At 41.6% G+C, this 13,738-nt stretch overlaps 1 protein-coding gene across 1 annotated transcript; it reads right to left on the bottom strand.

Annotated features, from left to right (window-relative positions):
• Positions 1-796: 796 nt before the first annotated feature.
• Positions 797-12,319, bottom strand: PLET1 (placenta expressed transcript 1). The gene is made up of 4 exons (XM_090265946.1): positions 12,093-12,319; positions 6,659-6,860; positions 3,885-3,946; positions 797-1,638 (listed from the first exon to the last, which is right to left on the bottom strand). The coding sequence occupies exons 1-4, from the start codon at positions 12,274-12,276 to the stop codon at positions 1,424-1,426; spliced, it is 663 nt and encodes a 220-aa protein (XP_090122072.1). The 5' UTR covers positions 12,277-12,319; the 3' UTR covers positions 797-1,423.
• Between the last annotated feature and the right edge of the window lie 1,419 nt (positions 12,320-13,738).

Here is a 13,738-nt window from a genome sequence, read left to right on the forward strand (position 1 = left end):
GCACAGAAAATGATGAAATAAGGAGCTCCAAGAATTGGTCCCTCCACTGAAGCACCCATTATGCTGGAAAAACTGTCAGGCAACCTTTACAAAACTCTAGAACCTAACTTAGAAAAAAACAAAACAAAACCTGTCACATCTATTAGGAGAATGCTTATGAGGAAAGGCTGTCAAATTTGAGCATTTAAGAAAATCTGTCAGGAGACTGGCTGACTGCTGCAGTTACAGAGAAGAGACTTCAGTGACCACACTACAAGAACTACTTCCCAAAAGTAGTTTAGAAAAGTCACTAAACAAATGGATGACTCAACAAGCAGCAACACCCTACCATGGAGAGAAGGGAGAACCTGATTTCCAGTGTTGCTACATAACAATATTCAAAATGTCCAGTTACAGAAAAAGACCTACAAAACAGGAAAGGACGGCCTATTCACAGGGAGACTGTCCCTGAAGGATGGCCAGTCACTGAATGTCAGCGTCCTGGAATTCAACATAATTATTAAAGGAAAACTTCTTTGGTTATTACTGGAAATACCATGCTTTCTTTTGATTTTATGTTGTATTATAAATATTATATTTTGCTCATTTCTCTTAGTGGAAAACACCATTTAGGAAAAAACGACTAGTTTACACTTGAATATTAAAATTGAGAAAATTTTACCCTTAGATCAGGCCTTGGAAACATATATACTCATCATTTTATTAATATTTTAATGCTCACACAATTGAATAAAATTAGATAACATTCTCTGTATTTTAAACGAATCACTTATTAAAAACATCGGAATTTAACACATTATTCTTGTTTGAAATATGATTTATTTGGTATGACACAGAAAATAATGCCTTTATGCCATCATCTTTCCCTATCTTTGGCTGCTCAGACATGGTACATTCCTATTTCCTTGCCCTTCCGATGCTACTGTTGTTGCCAGTAGCATGAGTATGATTTCTCCTTTCCTTGTTGAGTCACATGAGCCATAGAAACTCTGTGTAACCTGCGTGGGTTTGGTCAGAAGTCTGAGATTATCTTGAAAGTGAGGAAAGATTGTTCCCAGAGAGACTCAGGGACACAGAGGAATCATTTGGCAATGAACAGAAGTTTAGATTGGCTATGGAACTGACTGTCAACATGTTAAAACTAGAGCCAGAATTCCAGGTTACACCCAGACCAGGTCTAAGTGGTTATAAAAAAGCCTAATTTGTGTCCTGAAAGATCCAGTTGAACATCTGTGTGCCCCAGATCCACCAGTGAGTAGACTGGCTACTCTCAATCAAGTCTCCTTTTTCGTTTGAAGCAGTGGCAGTAGAGTTGCACATTGAGAACACGAGGCCTTCATTCACACACACAATGGAGCCCTGGATTGGACTTTAATGAAGGAGGATGTAGCAGAGGCAGGAACAGTTGTTCTCCTAGCATCCTCTAGAAGAGGAGTTTGCTGGCGAGAAAGACAAGCAGGATCTGAATGGCATCTGTGAGCGGGCTGAGGAAGAGTCTGTTGGCCATGCTTTTGGTTGTGGTTAGAGTTGAGGTTGGATTTAGGATTCGGGTTGTGGTTAGAGTTGAGGTTGGATTTAGGATTCGGGTTGTGGTTGGCCTGGTAGTGGAGATTGTGGAGTGTGACGATGTGGTCATTTCTGGAAAAAAATTGAAAAAGCATCAGAACCTCTGTTGGGTAGTAGGTGGGCACCAGAGAAATGAGGCTAATTTGATGGAACACTGGAGCTGGAGTTCATGAACAAAATTCAATAAGCATGTCTCAAGGACCAAATGTGTGTAGAGGAGGGGGGAAACTTTGGGGTACAGAATGTCAAGGGAAAAAAGTGAGAAGACTATCTACTCTTACGGTCAACTCAGTCCTACAGGGGGAAGAATTTATACTTAATTACATGACTACTGAATTTATTGTTGGGTTGGTTGTCAACCCTCAAGTATCCTTAATATGGTATTAGATGCATCAATGCAAATATGATCCAGAATGTCACAATCATTTTTTGTTGCTTATTTCAAAGGTTGCATGTAAAACTTGTCAGAACTAGTTATCACCCTGTCTGAGTGGCTCAGTTGGTTGAAGCATTGTCTCATACACCAAAAGGTTGCAGATCTGATTCCTGGTCCAAGTGCTATGGGAGGCAACTAATCAATATTTCTTTCTTACAGTGATGTTTCTCAGTCTCTCTCTCTCTCTCTCTCTCTCTCTCTCTCTCTCTCTCTCTCTCTTTCTCTCAAATCAATAAACATATCCTCAGGTGAGGATTAAAAAGAAGAAGAACTAGTTACCATCCAGACCTGAGGATGGCTACTTGGCTACTCCTTTTTTAAAGTAAGTGGAAAGAAGCACTGCCTAAACCCCTGAATTCCTTCCTGTTTCTGGGGCACTGGTCATTTTCCCATGCAGTATCTGACCATACCTTGGCTTTCTGAGGTTGCCTTGCTGAGAAGCAGAGAAAGCCAAGCCTGTAGCCCCCAGGCGGTGGGAAGTGGGTTGTGGGTGGGATATCTGATCCTGGAAAATCTGGAACTTGGCAATGATGCCTTCAAGGGTCTGATTGAACCACAGAGGGGACTATAAAGAAGAAGGGAAATGTACAGTGATTTGTTTAGGCGCATAGCTTTTCTGCCTGCCTGGAGTGTGCCTTTAAGTCTGTGGCATTGCCTTATCTCATTTAGCGTTTCCCCAGACGTTTCTCTGGCATCTCACTGAGCCAGAAAGTCTGACACAACCACTATATTTTAATTTTTTTCAACTGGATTTTATTAGCACGGTGATAAGGAGTCCTGATTAGAAACAAACATCCCCCCCCCTCCTTTCTTAGCATTTACACTCCTGTTCATCTTGAGAATGTCCTTGAGGAAGAAAATACCATCCAGTCTTTTCAGAGGGAAAACCACCAAGGAAATTATAAAGACTTTTATATAATAGTTTCATTATGAATAATAACTTTAAAAATTGTTTTTAAAAATAGATGTCCCTTTGACCACATTTGCAGTGTATGACTGGCGGGAAAATGGGCAGAGAGTAGATGTATTTCAGTGTTTGAGGTCTCCTGGGGAAGACCTGTTATCTGGACACTGAGAAAGATTAATGTTTCTTGTTCTTGGTTGAATCTTGTATTTAAAGACTTCATTTTAAAATAAGATCATCTTTATAGTTTTGATGTAAGTCTAAGAAAAGTGTAAAAGGTATAAGATGTGGAATTTCAGTCCTCGTTTTTCCATTTCCTTTCTGTGTAACCTTAGGCAAGTTACCTATATTTTTGAACTTTTAACTTCTTGAATTTGTTTTAGCTCCCTAGAGGGAGGTGGGAGAATAAAGGGACAGAGAGGAGAAAAGAAGGGCAAGGAGCCTCAGGGTGGTCTGAAGGAGGGGACTACAGCCTGTGAAAGACCAGTGGGGATTCCTGGTGGTGGTGGTGGCGCCCAAAGGTCATTCTGAGAAGAATGCACTTTTGGGTATTTTTATGCTATCAATTCTTTGTGCAGATCTGCCCCCTTCTCCCTACAAAGTCTGCTATACTTGTGAAGGTTTTATGTGAGTTGGAAGTCTCTGTGGGTAATGGAGGAAGGAGCTGACTTTCATACTGGGGCCTGTGTGGCTTTGAATACAAATGGATCCTGAGGAAGCAGGATTCTGGAGCCACAGGTGGCTGTGAGAACATAAAGCCCCTAGAAATTGGCAGAAATCTTGGGGATGACTTTTTTGTTCTGCAGGGCATAGGATAAGGGATTAAGCTAATCTTATGTAGATTTCAAGGTTCTAGAAGGCTCAGCTGATATCTGGGTAATGCATGAGTAGAAGACTTTTTTCTGGGGTACCCACAAAGTAATATTCCAGGCTGATTGAGTTCACTGTCAGATATGTAAAAGCTGCAAAGGAACTTACCTTGTTTTTTCAGTTTCAGATTAGAAAATGAAGCCACTGTGTGCGAATTGACAGCGAAGGCTCTGTGGAAGTAAATCAATGAGAGATAATGGTGAGGATCTCAGCTGTGGAATTCACAAGTTCAGCTCACATTTCTGTCTTGCCAGAGGATCCCAACGTCTCAGTTCCTTTTGTGTTTACTTTCTCTATGGCACCATTAGAAGAGCATTCAATACTGCTCTGCTCTATATTGTCTTAAGTAAGATCCTCCATGATCTTGCTCCAGAGATCATGTCCATCCCCCACCCCAACCAACTTCACCACCCTAAACTCCCCACGGGCTGGTATACACTTCTGGTCTTTGTTCAAGCCAGTCCTTCTGCCTGTAATATCCATCCAGACCACATCTTCCCACAGATTTAATAGTAATTCCAAGAAGTTGTTCTCCTTATTATTGTTAATCCAGACAGATCTCCATCAGAAAGGCATGCCCCTCTACTGCACTGTCTTGCTGTGAGCCTCTCCCCACACTGGAGGGCCAGCTCCTTGAAAGCAGGTTCTGTTGTCAACAATGACTGACACACAGTAGTTGCTTTATGTTCATTAAATGATCTGTGAAGCTTAGTCTATTGTTCTTATATAATTGGGTCCATTATTATACATTCAACAATTAATGAGAGTGCACAGCATGCCAATCACTGTGCTTGGTGCTGAGGCGACAGTGGTCTTACCATGTGGCACTCAGAGTACCTTCAGAGAAGCAGATTTTAAATGAATAATCAACTAAAAAATTAAGTAATTGATCACAGTGGTGATATGTGCTCTCACAAAGCAGTGGAAGTTGTGAGAGTGAAAACAAGGATCTGGACCTTATCTGGGAGTTTAGGGAATGCTTTCTTGAGGAAGTGATGTTTAACCTCAGTAATCATGTCTGTAAAGGCCTCGCCTCACCAAACCTCATTGTCAAGTTCATGGCCAGGCATCTCTTCATATCGCTTTTGTGCCCTACCTAGCACAGCGGAGTTCCCTGCTTTCTTTATCCCCCATCACACATGCTGCTCCCCTCTCCTTGTCAGCCTTGCTGATCAAGGCTGTGCATGTACATTGCAGACAAGCAGACAAGCCAGTGCATCATAGTGGGGTGCAAGTCAGGAAGGGTCTGGAGACCGCACTGTCAGTGGGAATGTGCTGTTTCTGTTGCAGATTGTCACTGCTTGGTCTTTTATCCTGTGTTGCATGAGTGTGGAGGCTGTAATGAGCAGAGGCGAAAGGAGAAGTCATTGCCCTAATTAGCCTTGGCTGGCCTCGAAGAGATTGCTCTAGTTGTGAGGCCAGATTGTAGCAGCTCCTTTGAACTCTGCTTTTGCAGGACCCTCTGTGGGAGCCAGCTAGGTCCAAGCAGGCCCCGGGCATGGCAGGCGAGGGTGGGATGGCTTGACAGCCTCATCTCCACTACTGTCCACAGAGACGGCTGTTCATAGTGGACATGGCCTGATGGTCAGACTTGTGCTTTCAGCCCAAAACGGCAGGCCAAACCGGTAAGGACCTCTCAACATTTGTTCTCTAAAAGTGAAGTTGGTAACAAATCCCTGGCTAAAGTTAAAGTGCAATATGAGCCCCTGGTTGGTCTCACCTCAGAATAAGAGTGTGTCCATTTGGTGTGACACTAGGAAGCCAGTTATTACACAATCATCATACTTTCTGTTAGCAAGCCATTTCCGAAAGGAATCTATGTTTTAAAGAAATGATCCTCTAGTTTGAACGTGGAGAGTTTGAGGCAAACAGGGTGCTCAGTGACAAAGATTCTTTGCTTGACCAAACTTTAGCCAGGCTTTGGGACCTCCTTCTAGGCATCTGTGCCCTGCTGGTAAAATCCAGTTTTAGCAAGAACCCTTCTAAGTCAGTTTAACAAGAACTTATTCTTTTCTTTTTAAATAATTATTTGAAGATTTTACTTATTTTTTTAGAGAGGGGGAAGGAAGGGAGAGAGGGAGAGAAACATCGATGTGATAGAGGAACATCGATCAGATGCCTCTCATACATACCCAGACCAGGGATCAAACCTGCAACCCAGGTATATGTGCCCTGACCGGGGATCGAACCCACAACCTCTTGCTTTATGGAATGAACACCCAACTGATGGAGCCACACCATTCAGGGCTAACAAGAACGTCTTACCCTCAATATTTGATAATTCTTAATGTCTGATTGAGTTCCTCATTTTCTACCAACACCCAGGTGATATCTCATCACCTTGGCATGCCCTTCAGCAACAATCCTGTTAGGTCAGTTTAGCCAGAATCCCCTCACCCACTGTATGGGGCTTGATGTTTCCTCTCAGTAATTTTCCACCCTGCTTCTTGGTTATAAATTTCCACTTGCTCGTGTTGTATTCATAATTGAGCCTGGTTCTATACTAAGGTCTCTTTTCTCCTATTGCAATAGTCCTGAATAAAATATTTTCTTTATGTATATATGTATTATGAACATACGTATGTATATATATTTTTTTATTCATTCATTCGTTAATTTTGCTTTAACCACTGTCTAGCTCTAGTTTTCTTTAACACCAGTTCTTTCTGTTTATGTCGAACATACATGGTGCGTGTGTGTTTGTGCGCGTAAACTCATAGATAAAAGGTAAGATAAAAATGGTGAGGCAGAAAAGGAGTGCAGGTACTGAATTCTCCACATTATAACTGGGTTATATTTTGAGTCCTCCAAGATCAGCGTAAAACTGCATAAACCCAATATGAAATTGTAAAAGTCCAAATCCTATGTACATAGGTTCTTACTGTATCTCGACTGTAGTTATGTTCGTGGAATGAGGAGATTGCCAGGTGGTTCTGAAGAGCCTTTCATGGGTGTCCTTCATGCGGTACAGGACGCTGCTGTTACAGGCCCAGTGTTCTCCATACCAGAAGCCTATGGAGTTGTTGTTCATATCCAGTGCTCGCAGGACCACAGATCTGGTACCGTCATTCACAGGAACCGATACTAGGAAGAAATGATAAGGAGACAGTCAACCATTTATGTAGCAAGACAAGGGATGAGGATCATGAAATCAAAATTAACTTAAAAAATCTTACAAGTAAGTAAGTGAGATGTACCTGGCATACCTTCCTCCAAAGAAGCCCTTCTTTTCCCTAATGTGGGACATTGAAAAATTAATACCTATCTTTTGTCATCTAGTGGTTATGGATTGAATGATGTCCTTTAACCCTGTTGCCCCCAGAATACAACAAGGATGCCAGCCTGTTAAACCAAGCATGCTGTTGTCCAGAGACAGCCAACTGACATGGACTCTGCACGATCCTTCCCCATGTGGGAAGGCCACCCTCCCCTCCACACCCCCTCTCTTATTAGGGATTTCTTGACCTAAGGGTAGGTAGCATGACGACCATGTCCAGCTTGAAGCAGCTAGAGGAGCTCGAGACCTTCGTCCATTGTCCTTTATAAGATTGTAAAGGGTCTTAAGTCTGAGAGGGAGGGATTATTTTTTATTGTTAAAATATTTAACTAATTAATTAATTATTTAAAAGAAGAAGAAGAAGAATATATGAAAGGGTGAGGCAGGAGAGCTTGTATATACAACCCATGGGCATGGACTTGGGGAGGGGATTGTTGGGGAAGGGGGATGCTGGGCGCAGGGGAGCAAAGGGGGAAAAATTGGAACTATTGTAACAATATAGTCAATAAAATATACTTTAAAAAAAAGAATAATGACAAGCTGGAAAAAAAAAGATATTAGAAAAGTTGTGATTTAAATAGGCGCTCAGTTAAATAAATAAATAAAATAAAAAATAAATAGGCACTAAAAAAGACTTCCCTGACTCCAAATATCCTACTCTGCCTACCTGCCAACAATATGCCAAAATTAAGGTGTTCAGAAGTCTATTACTAAAGCAGAAATACCTTTTTCTGAGTGGTGGGAAGAGATTAAAGGAGGTGGTGTTGATGTTAAAACCCAATTCAATATTAACTCCACTTTGAAGTCTTAGAAAATTATGAGAGTGATACATGAGTATATAAAAGGTCAGCTTGCTCATTCACCTAGAACAATTTGTCTTGTAATTGCTGAAAATTATTCATCTAGCTTCAGTAAAAATATAGTAAAGATCTAGGAATTCACATAAAAAAAAACTTACAAGTAACATGTACATATAGTATGGTCCCATTTTTATAGAAGTTGAGAAAAGTCTGGAAGGAAAGCCATCAAGATATTAACTGCGGTGATTTACTGGTAGTGGGATTACAGATGATTTTTATTTTCTTCTTAGTGCTTTTTAGTGTTTTCTAAATTTTCTACAGGAAAAGGAAACCTATTCTCTGGTCCTGGTTTGCTACATACCAGGGGTGAGATTTGAGTCTGGCTCTTAATCTCTTGAGCCTGGTTCTTATCTGTCAGATGAGGGGGTATAAATGTGCTCTGCCTTTCTTTCAGGGGGAGTGGAATGTGGGAAGAGTCAGGGTTGATGCATGTGAATGAGTCAGGTGGCCCCTAGCCTAGCATGTACTCACAAGGGACCGCACTGACACTTGTTAATGTCAGCATTCTGGTGTGTAATTGGGAGACAATTTCAAGAGAATATTTCAGTGGGTTCATTTCCTTCCTTAGAAGACCCCTTCTGAAGGAATTCCTCAATGCTAATGTGTTCACCAGGGTACTTTCAGACACCCAAAATTTTTTCAAGGACTTCTTCACAAACCAAAGAAAATCGATCATGTAGCACAATAGGATCAGAGAGTCCTGGTTCTGATTTCTAGCTTTAATGAGTCATTTCACCTCTGAGCCTCAGTTTTCTTATTTTTCATCATTCACTGCACAAATATTTATTATATGCCTGCTTTGCACCAAGCCTGATTCTAGGTCTGGAGATAATGACATTATCTTTTTAATATGGATATCATGATACCTTATCTTGAAAGGAGCAAAGAGAACAATGAGAAGACTTTAATGCATTGTGGATGTTAGATCAATTGCGGTTATTATTTCTAGCACAAAACACTTCTCTGTTCTATTTACTTGTGATTGCCAATTAATGTGGGCTGAGCCAGATCCTATGGGCCCCAACTTGCTCAGTGAGAACCTGGCATTTGTCCTAGATGTATGTGTACATGGTGGTGAGGTGGACTGTGACAGTGATGGTGTCATCCAGGTAGTCATCAGATCTGTCAGCTCTCCCGCGGGGCTACTCTTGCCTCTGTCCTTTCTTCTGCTTTCCCTCTCTCACTCTGGCTTTTGTCCTCCTTTCTTCTCTCCTAGGCATCTGCTTTATTTGGATTTCTGGTCTCCATGCTCTCCTCCTTTCAGGCTGCGGCCAGATCAGTCTTCCACACACAACACTTCTATCAGGAGACACTGCTCTCCCAAACCTTTCAAGTGCTCTTATTACTAGAGCAGCTAAACATTTCTGCTTCTGTTCTGTCAGTTACAGTATCCGGCATGTAGCTTTTATGACCCTCATAGCCTAGCTCTCTCTGCTCCTTGCGCTCCCACTCTAGGGGCGGCCAGCCTTCCTCTGGTTCTACAGACACACGTGACTCACACCTGCTCCTGATCTTTGTTCATGTCTGGCTGTCTGTGTGGAATCCTTACTTTGCTCTCATCACACATTTCATCCCCATTTATTTTCCAAGATCCTGCTAATGTCCACCTCCAGGCCAATTCAGCCTTCTTTTCCTCTCACTCCTGAAACATTTATGTTTTCTACTGTAGAGTTGAGTACTTAATTACATTATGGCTTAATTGCATACTGTGGTTTCATCTGCACCAGTATCTGGCCAGCCCAGTGCTGGGCACCTGGAAGGCAGTAAATAACTACTAACTGATTGATTTAAAAAGTTGTGCATAGTGAGTACCCTTAAAGCTGAAGATTCAGGAAAAAATATGGGCAAGTTACATCCCCTTGTCCATAGAAGTAAAAAATGGACACAGATGCTTACCTAGTACAGTCTTCACATAAATGTTATTGCGTTATGGGGTTCTTTCAATGATATGAAGACAGACCCAGGGAAACTGTTCTAAGATTTGCCCGAGTTGCAATTGTGTCTTGGGACCTGCCAAGCCATTTACATATGACTTACCAATGTTGACACAAATCCTCAAATTTAGAGATTTTCAGAATCAAAATAAGGAGAAGTTAGTCTGTGCGGGCATTTACTCAGTCTCCCTAAAAGTTAGTGCCCCAGTCAGCTGAGACCCACAATGACACTACAGGGGTTTTGTAATCCTAAATGTGAAATCTGGCACTTCAAACCTCTTGTGGGCACAGGATTTTGACTCAACTTAAATCATTCCTTTAGTGTATCACAGAGCTGTAGCACATTCTGAGATGAAATCAGATGAAGTTTGGGGAAGTACATTGCATCCTTTCCTCCTTCGCCTTCCCTCTGCTTCACCACTGCTTCTATAAATGCCGCATTTCCCTTTCACCCAGCATGTTCCCTTACAAGGGGCATTTCCCTTTAAGGTGGCTTACTGATCATCTTTTGACTCTTGTGTCTCCTGTCTTCCTGCCATCAGAAGGCTTATCATCCCACCTCTCTGCATCCCCCTACCTTCACAAGGTAGGTTTCTGTTTCTTTTATTTCCACTGCAAACTCCTTCACCTTGGATGTATTTTATGCCAGAGATCTCTAATCTCTTTTGTAGTAGTCCCTCTGACCCCCACCCTTCCAGGTCCTTTCCCAGGTACACCGTCACACTTTTGCCCTCCTTATCTTCATCTTGAATTACAAGATTTTCCTCCCTGCCCTGTAGGACAAGATCCACTGCCTGAATGAGTAGGACATAGTGAGCCTTATCATACTGAGGCATTTAGTGACAGTCACCATGAAAAAAGAAAGAAAAAAGTATAAGCTGGCATGGGTGTGTGAAGGCAGGCTATATCACACGCCTGGAATCTGTAGACCCTGGGTGTGGATATCACCCTGGTGGTCCCTATAAAATTTGGTTAGAGTTTTAAGAGAGGCAGGATAACATAGTTAAGAAGACAGGCTCTGAAGCTGGACAGCCTAGCTGAACAAAGCTGGACTGCTTTTTAGGTTCAAATATTAGCTATGTTACTAGTGATCTTGGGTAAAACTTTAACTTACCTGTGCCTCAGTTGTCATCTGTAAAATGGGAAGATAATAGCCTTGACCCCGAGAACTACTCAGCACATAGTATCAGCTCTCATTACTATAATTGAGAGGCATATAGTATAGTGGTTAATGGCAGAGTCTCTGAAGATAGATTGCTCAGGTTCATATTCCATTTCCACCATTTAAGTAGCTCTTTGACATGAGCAAGTCACTAGCATTTCTACCTCTGTGTTTTCATTTACAAAACAGGAATGACAGCGGTCTCTACCTAATAGGTTGTTATGAGGACTAAATGAATTAATACATGTAAGCCACCATATTAAATATTGTTAATGAAAGCAATTAGAAAGCAGTTGCCTTGATTTGTAGGTTTGGCTGATCCCAAAAGGGATATTTATAAAATATTACTAGGCACCTCTAAAGAAAGCATTGGATTAAGAATGAAAAGAAGATTCAAGACCCAGTTCTGCCACTTACTAGCAGAGAGACCCTGAGGAAGTCATTTAACTTCTCTTAGTTTCAGGCTCCTTATATCATTTTTTGACTCTTTCTCCTGTTCTTCATGCTGTCAGAAGGCTCATCATCCCCTCTCTCTGCAACCTCCTACTTCACAAGGTAGGTTTCTATTTCTTTCTATGTCAACAGCAAAATCCTTCACCTTGGGATGTATCTTAAGTCAGAGGTAGAAATACTTCCCATGTCCGGTGAACTAGACTTTTCATTTGTGGACTAAGTATGAACAGTGCCGGCTGGAGTTGTGCAATATACAGTCATCCACAGCGGCACTTTGTTATCAAATGGATGTGAGAAGATTACAAAGTGTGATGCAATTATTGTCCCTTAAGATAATAAACATGCCGCTTTTAAGTCAGAACTTGCCATGGGTGTGCTCTTGCTGGGGCTCAGTTAGCCTGGGTGTTGGAACTTAATGACTCCTTGTTGCTCAAGTTGGCACAGGGAACATGCAGATATTTCCACCCAAACCACTCTCTCACATGTTCTTATTCTTTCTGTCCCCACTGCCCATCCAGGTCAAAAATGCATATTTTGTGTAACTGAGAGCAGAGATGGAGGGTTATGTTCTGAAATTGTGGTAAACTCCCCGTACAGAAAAGAAGGCACCAGAGAATGGCTTCTACTCACTTGTGTAGAGTGTGTTGCTTTCATAGACACCGGGACTGGCCTCGATGCCTGGAGAAGCGGTGGAGATGACTGCACTGAAGAGCATGCAGCTGTCACTGTCATTTGCAGAGCTGGAAGAAATAAACAGCATTCCAAGGCACAGAAACAGCCCCAGGGATGGCAGTGTGGAACCAAGGACTGCCATGGTCTTGATCTGTTTGGGAACTGCTGGGTCTGGAACTGGGTAAGACCTCACCTATTTATGTACTTTGGGGCTGGAGTTTCTGGGTGAGGTCATGCATGCAAATTTCCCTCTAACCACTCCCCGGATCCTGAAATTTGTCACCATGCTCCTTTATCAATTCCAGTTTTGCTTTAAAAAGGAAACGTACTGATTGTGGATTTATTTTGCATCCACTCACCTTGGTACCTGCTACTTGAAGAAAGCTGTGGAGAAAGGTTTAATGCTGGCAAAATGAAATTAGGGGTTGAGTAATCATCCCATACCTGGCTCATTTAGAAGCTCCACTCTTCTTCCTGTAGGAAACTCAGGCATAAAACCCCTCTTTTCTTAGAATGTTATATATCCATTTCCCACTCTCTTTAATTGAACATTTCTCCAATTCCAGTTCATTTTGGAACTAGCATAGAACTAAAAACATTGTGCTTCTGGATTTATATTTGAAAAGAAAGCTCTTTGGTCCATTTTGCTCCTGACACTTCCTCCATAACACTGTAGAGTAAGGAAACTACTATACAAAATCAGAAAACATATTTTTCATATCTCTCCTCTGATTTACTCACTGAAGGAGAAAAGAGGGAAGAAATATTTTACCATGTGAGTAGAAAGAAAGCAATGTAGAATTGAATCCAGGTGATATTTATAAACTATTTTTTAAGAGAAGCACTTACAGAATGGTGGAGTGAGGACCTCTGAAAAATTGACTCCTCTAGAAAAGCAGTGAGAACACTAACAGAAATGGTCAAAAGTCAACTTTTTCTGAACTCTAGATATCAACCAAAGTTTGCAACAATCTGGGGAGCATTTGTTTAAGAAAAATGGCTGAATCTTTTAAAGCACAGTGAGTATTATGGCATGTTAACTTGTCCTATTCCCACTCCCTCATCCTATCTCTGCAGTAGCCTTAGAAACCAACAGCCTTGCAATAGTAGTTGTGAAACCAGCAAACTTACAGCCAGTGTAATGGGACAGAATAGGTTTGGAGCTCTCTCTAATAGCTGCATCCTCACGGAATTGTCTTTATTTGACCTGACTCAGAATGAGCAAACAGTCTTATTGTTTGGGTATTTGTTAAAAATAAAGAATGGGATTTTTTTAAAACATTGCAGCTACCTGAGGCTGTGGTTCCATTTGGGACTAACCAAGAGCTGAGCAAAAAATTTGAAAGAAAAAACTGGGGAATAAAATGTTGGTTAGGGGGCCTTTGAAAACCTCTGACAAATTCCTGGGAATCCAGAAGGACATGTGCATGTATAGGGCTACAGACATGCCTTAGAAAGCCCTAATTTCTCATTTCTAGCTCTGTACAGGCAGGAAAATAAGGCTATGGCAGAATTGTAAACTACCTATCTAATCACTGAAGTCATGCCCCAAAGCACACCCACAGAGGAATTTGGCAAATATAGGGAGACATTTTGGTTCAAGG

This window comes from Furipterus horrens, unplaced genomic scaffold, assembly GCF_987537825.1.
Source record: "Furipterus horrens unplaced genomic scaffold, mFurHor1.1.pri manual_scaffold_2, whole genome shotgun sequence".
NCBI lineage: Eukaryota > Metazoa > Chordata > Mammalia > Chiroptera > Furipteridae > Furipterus > Furipterus horrens.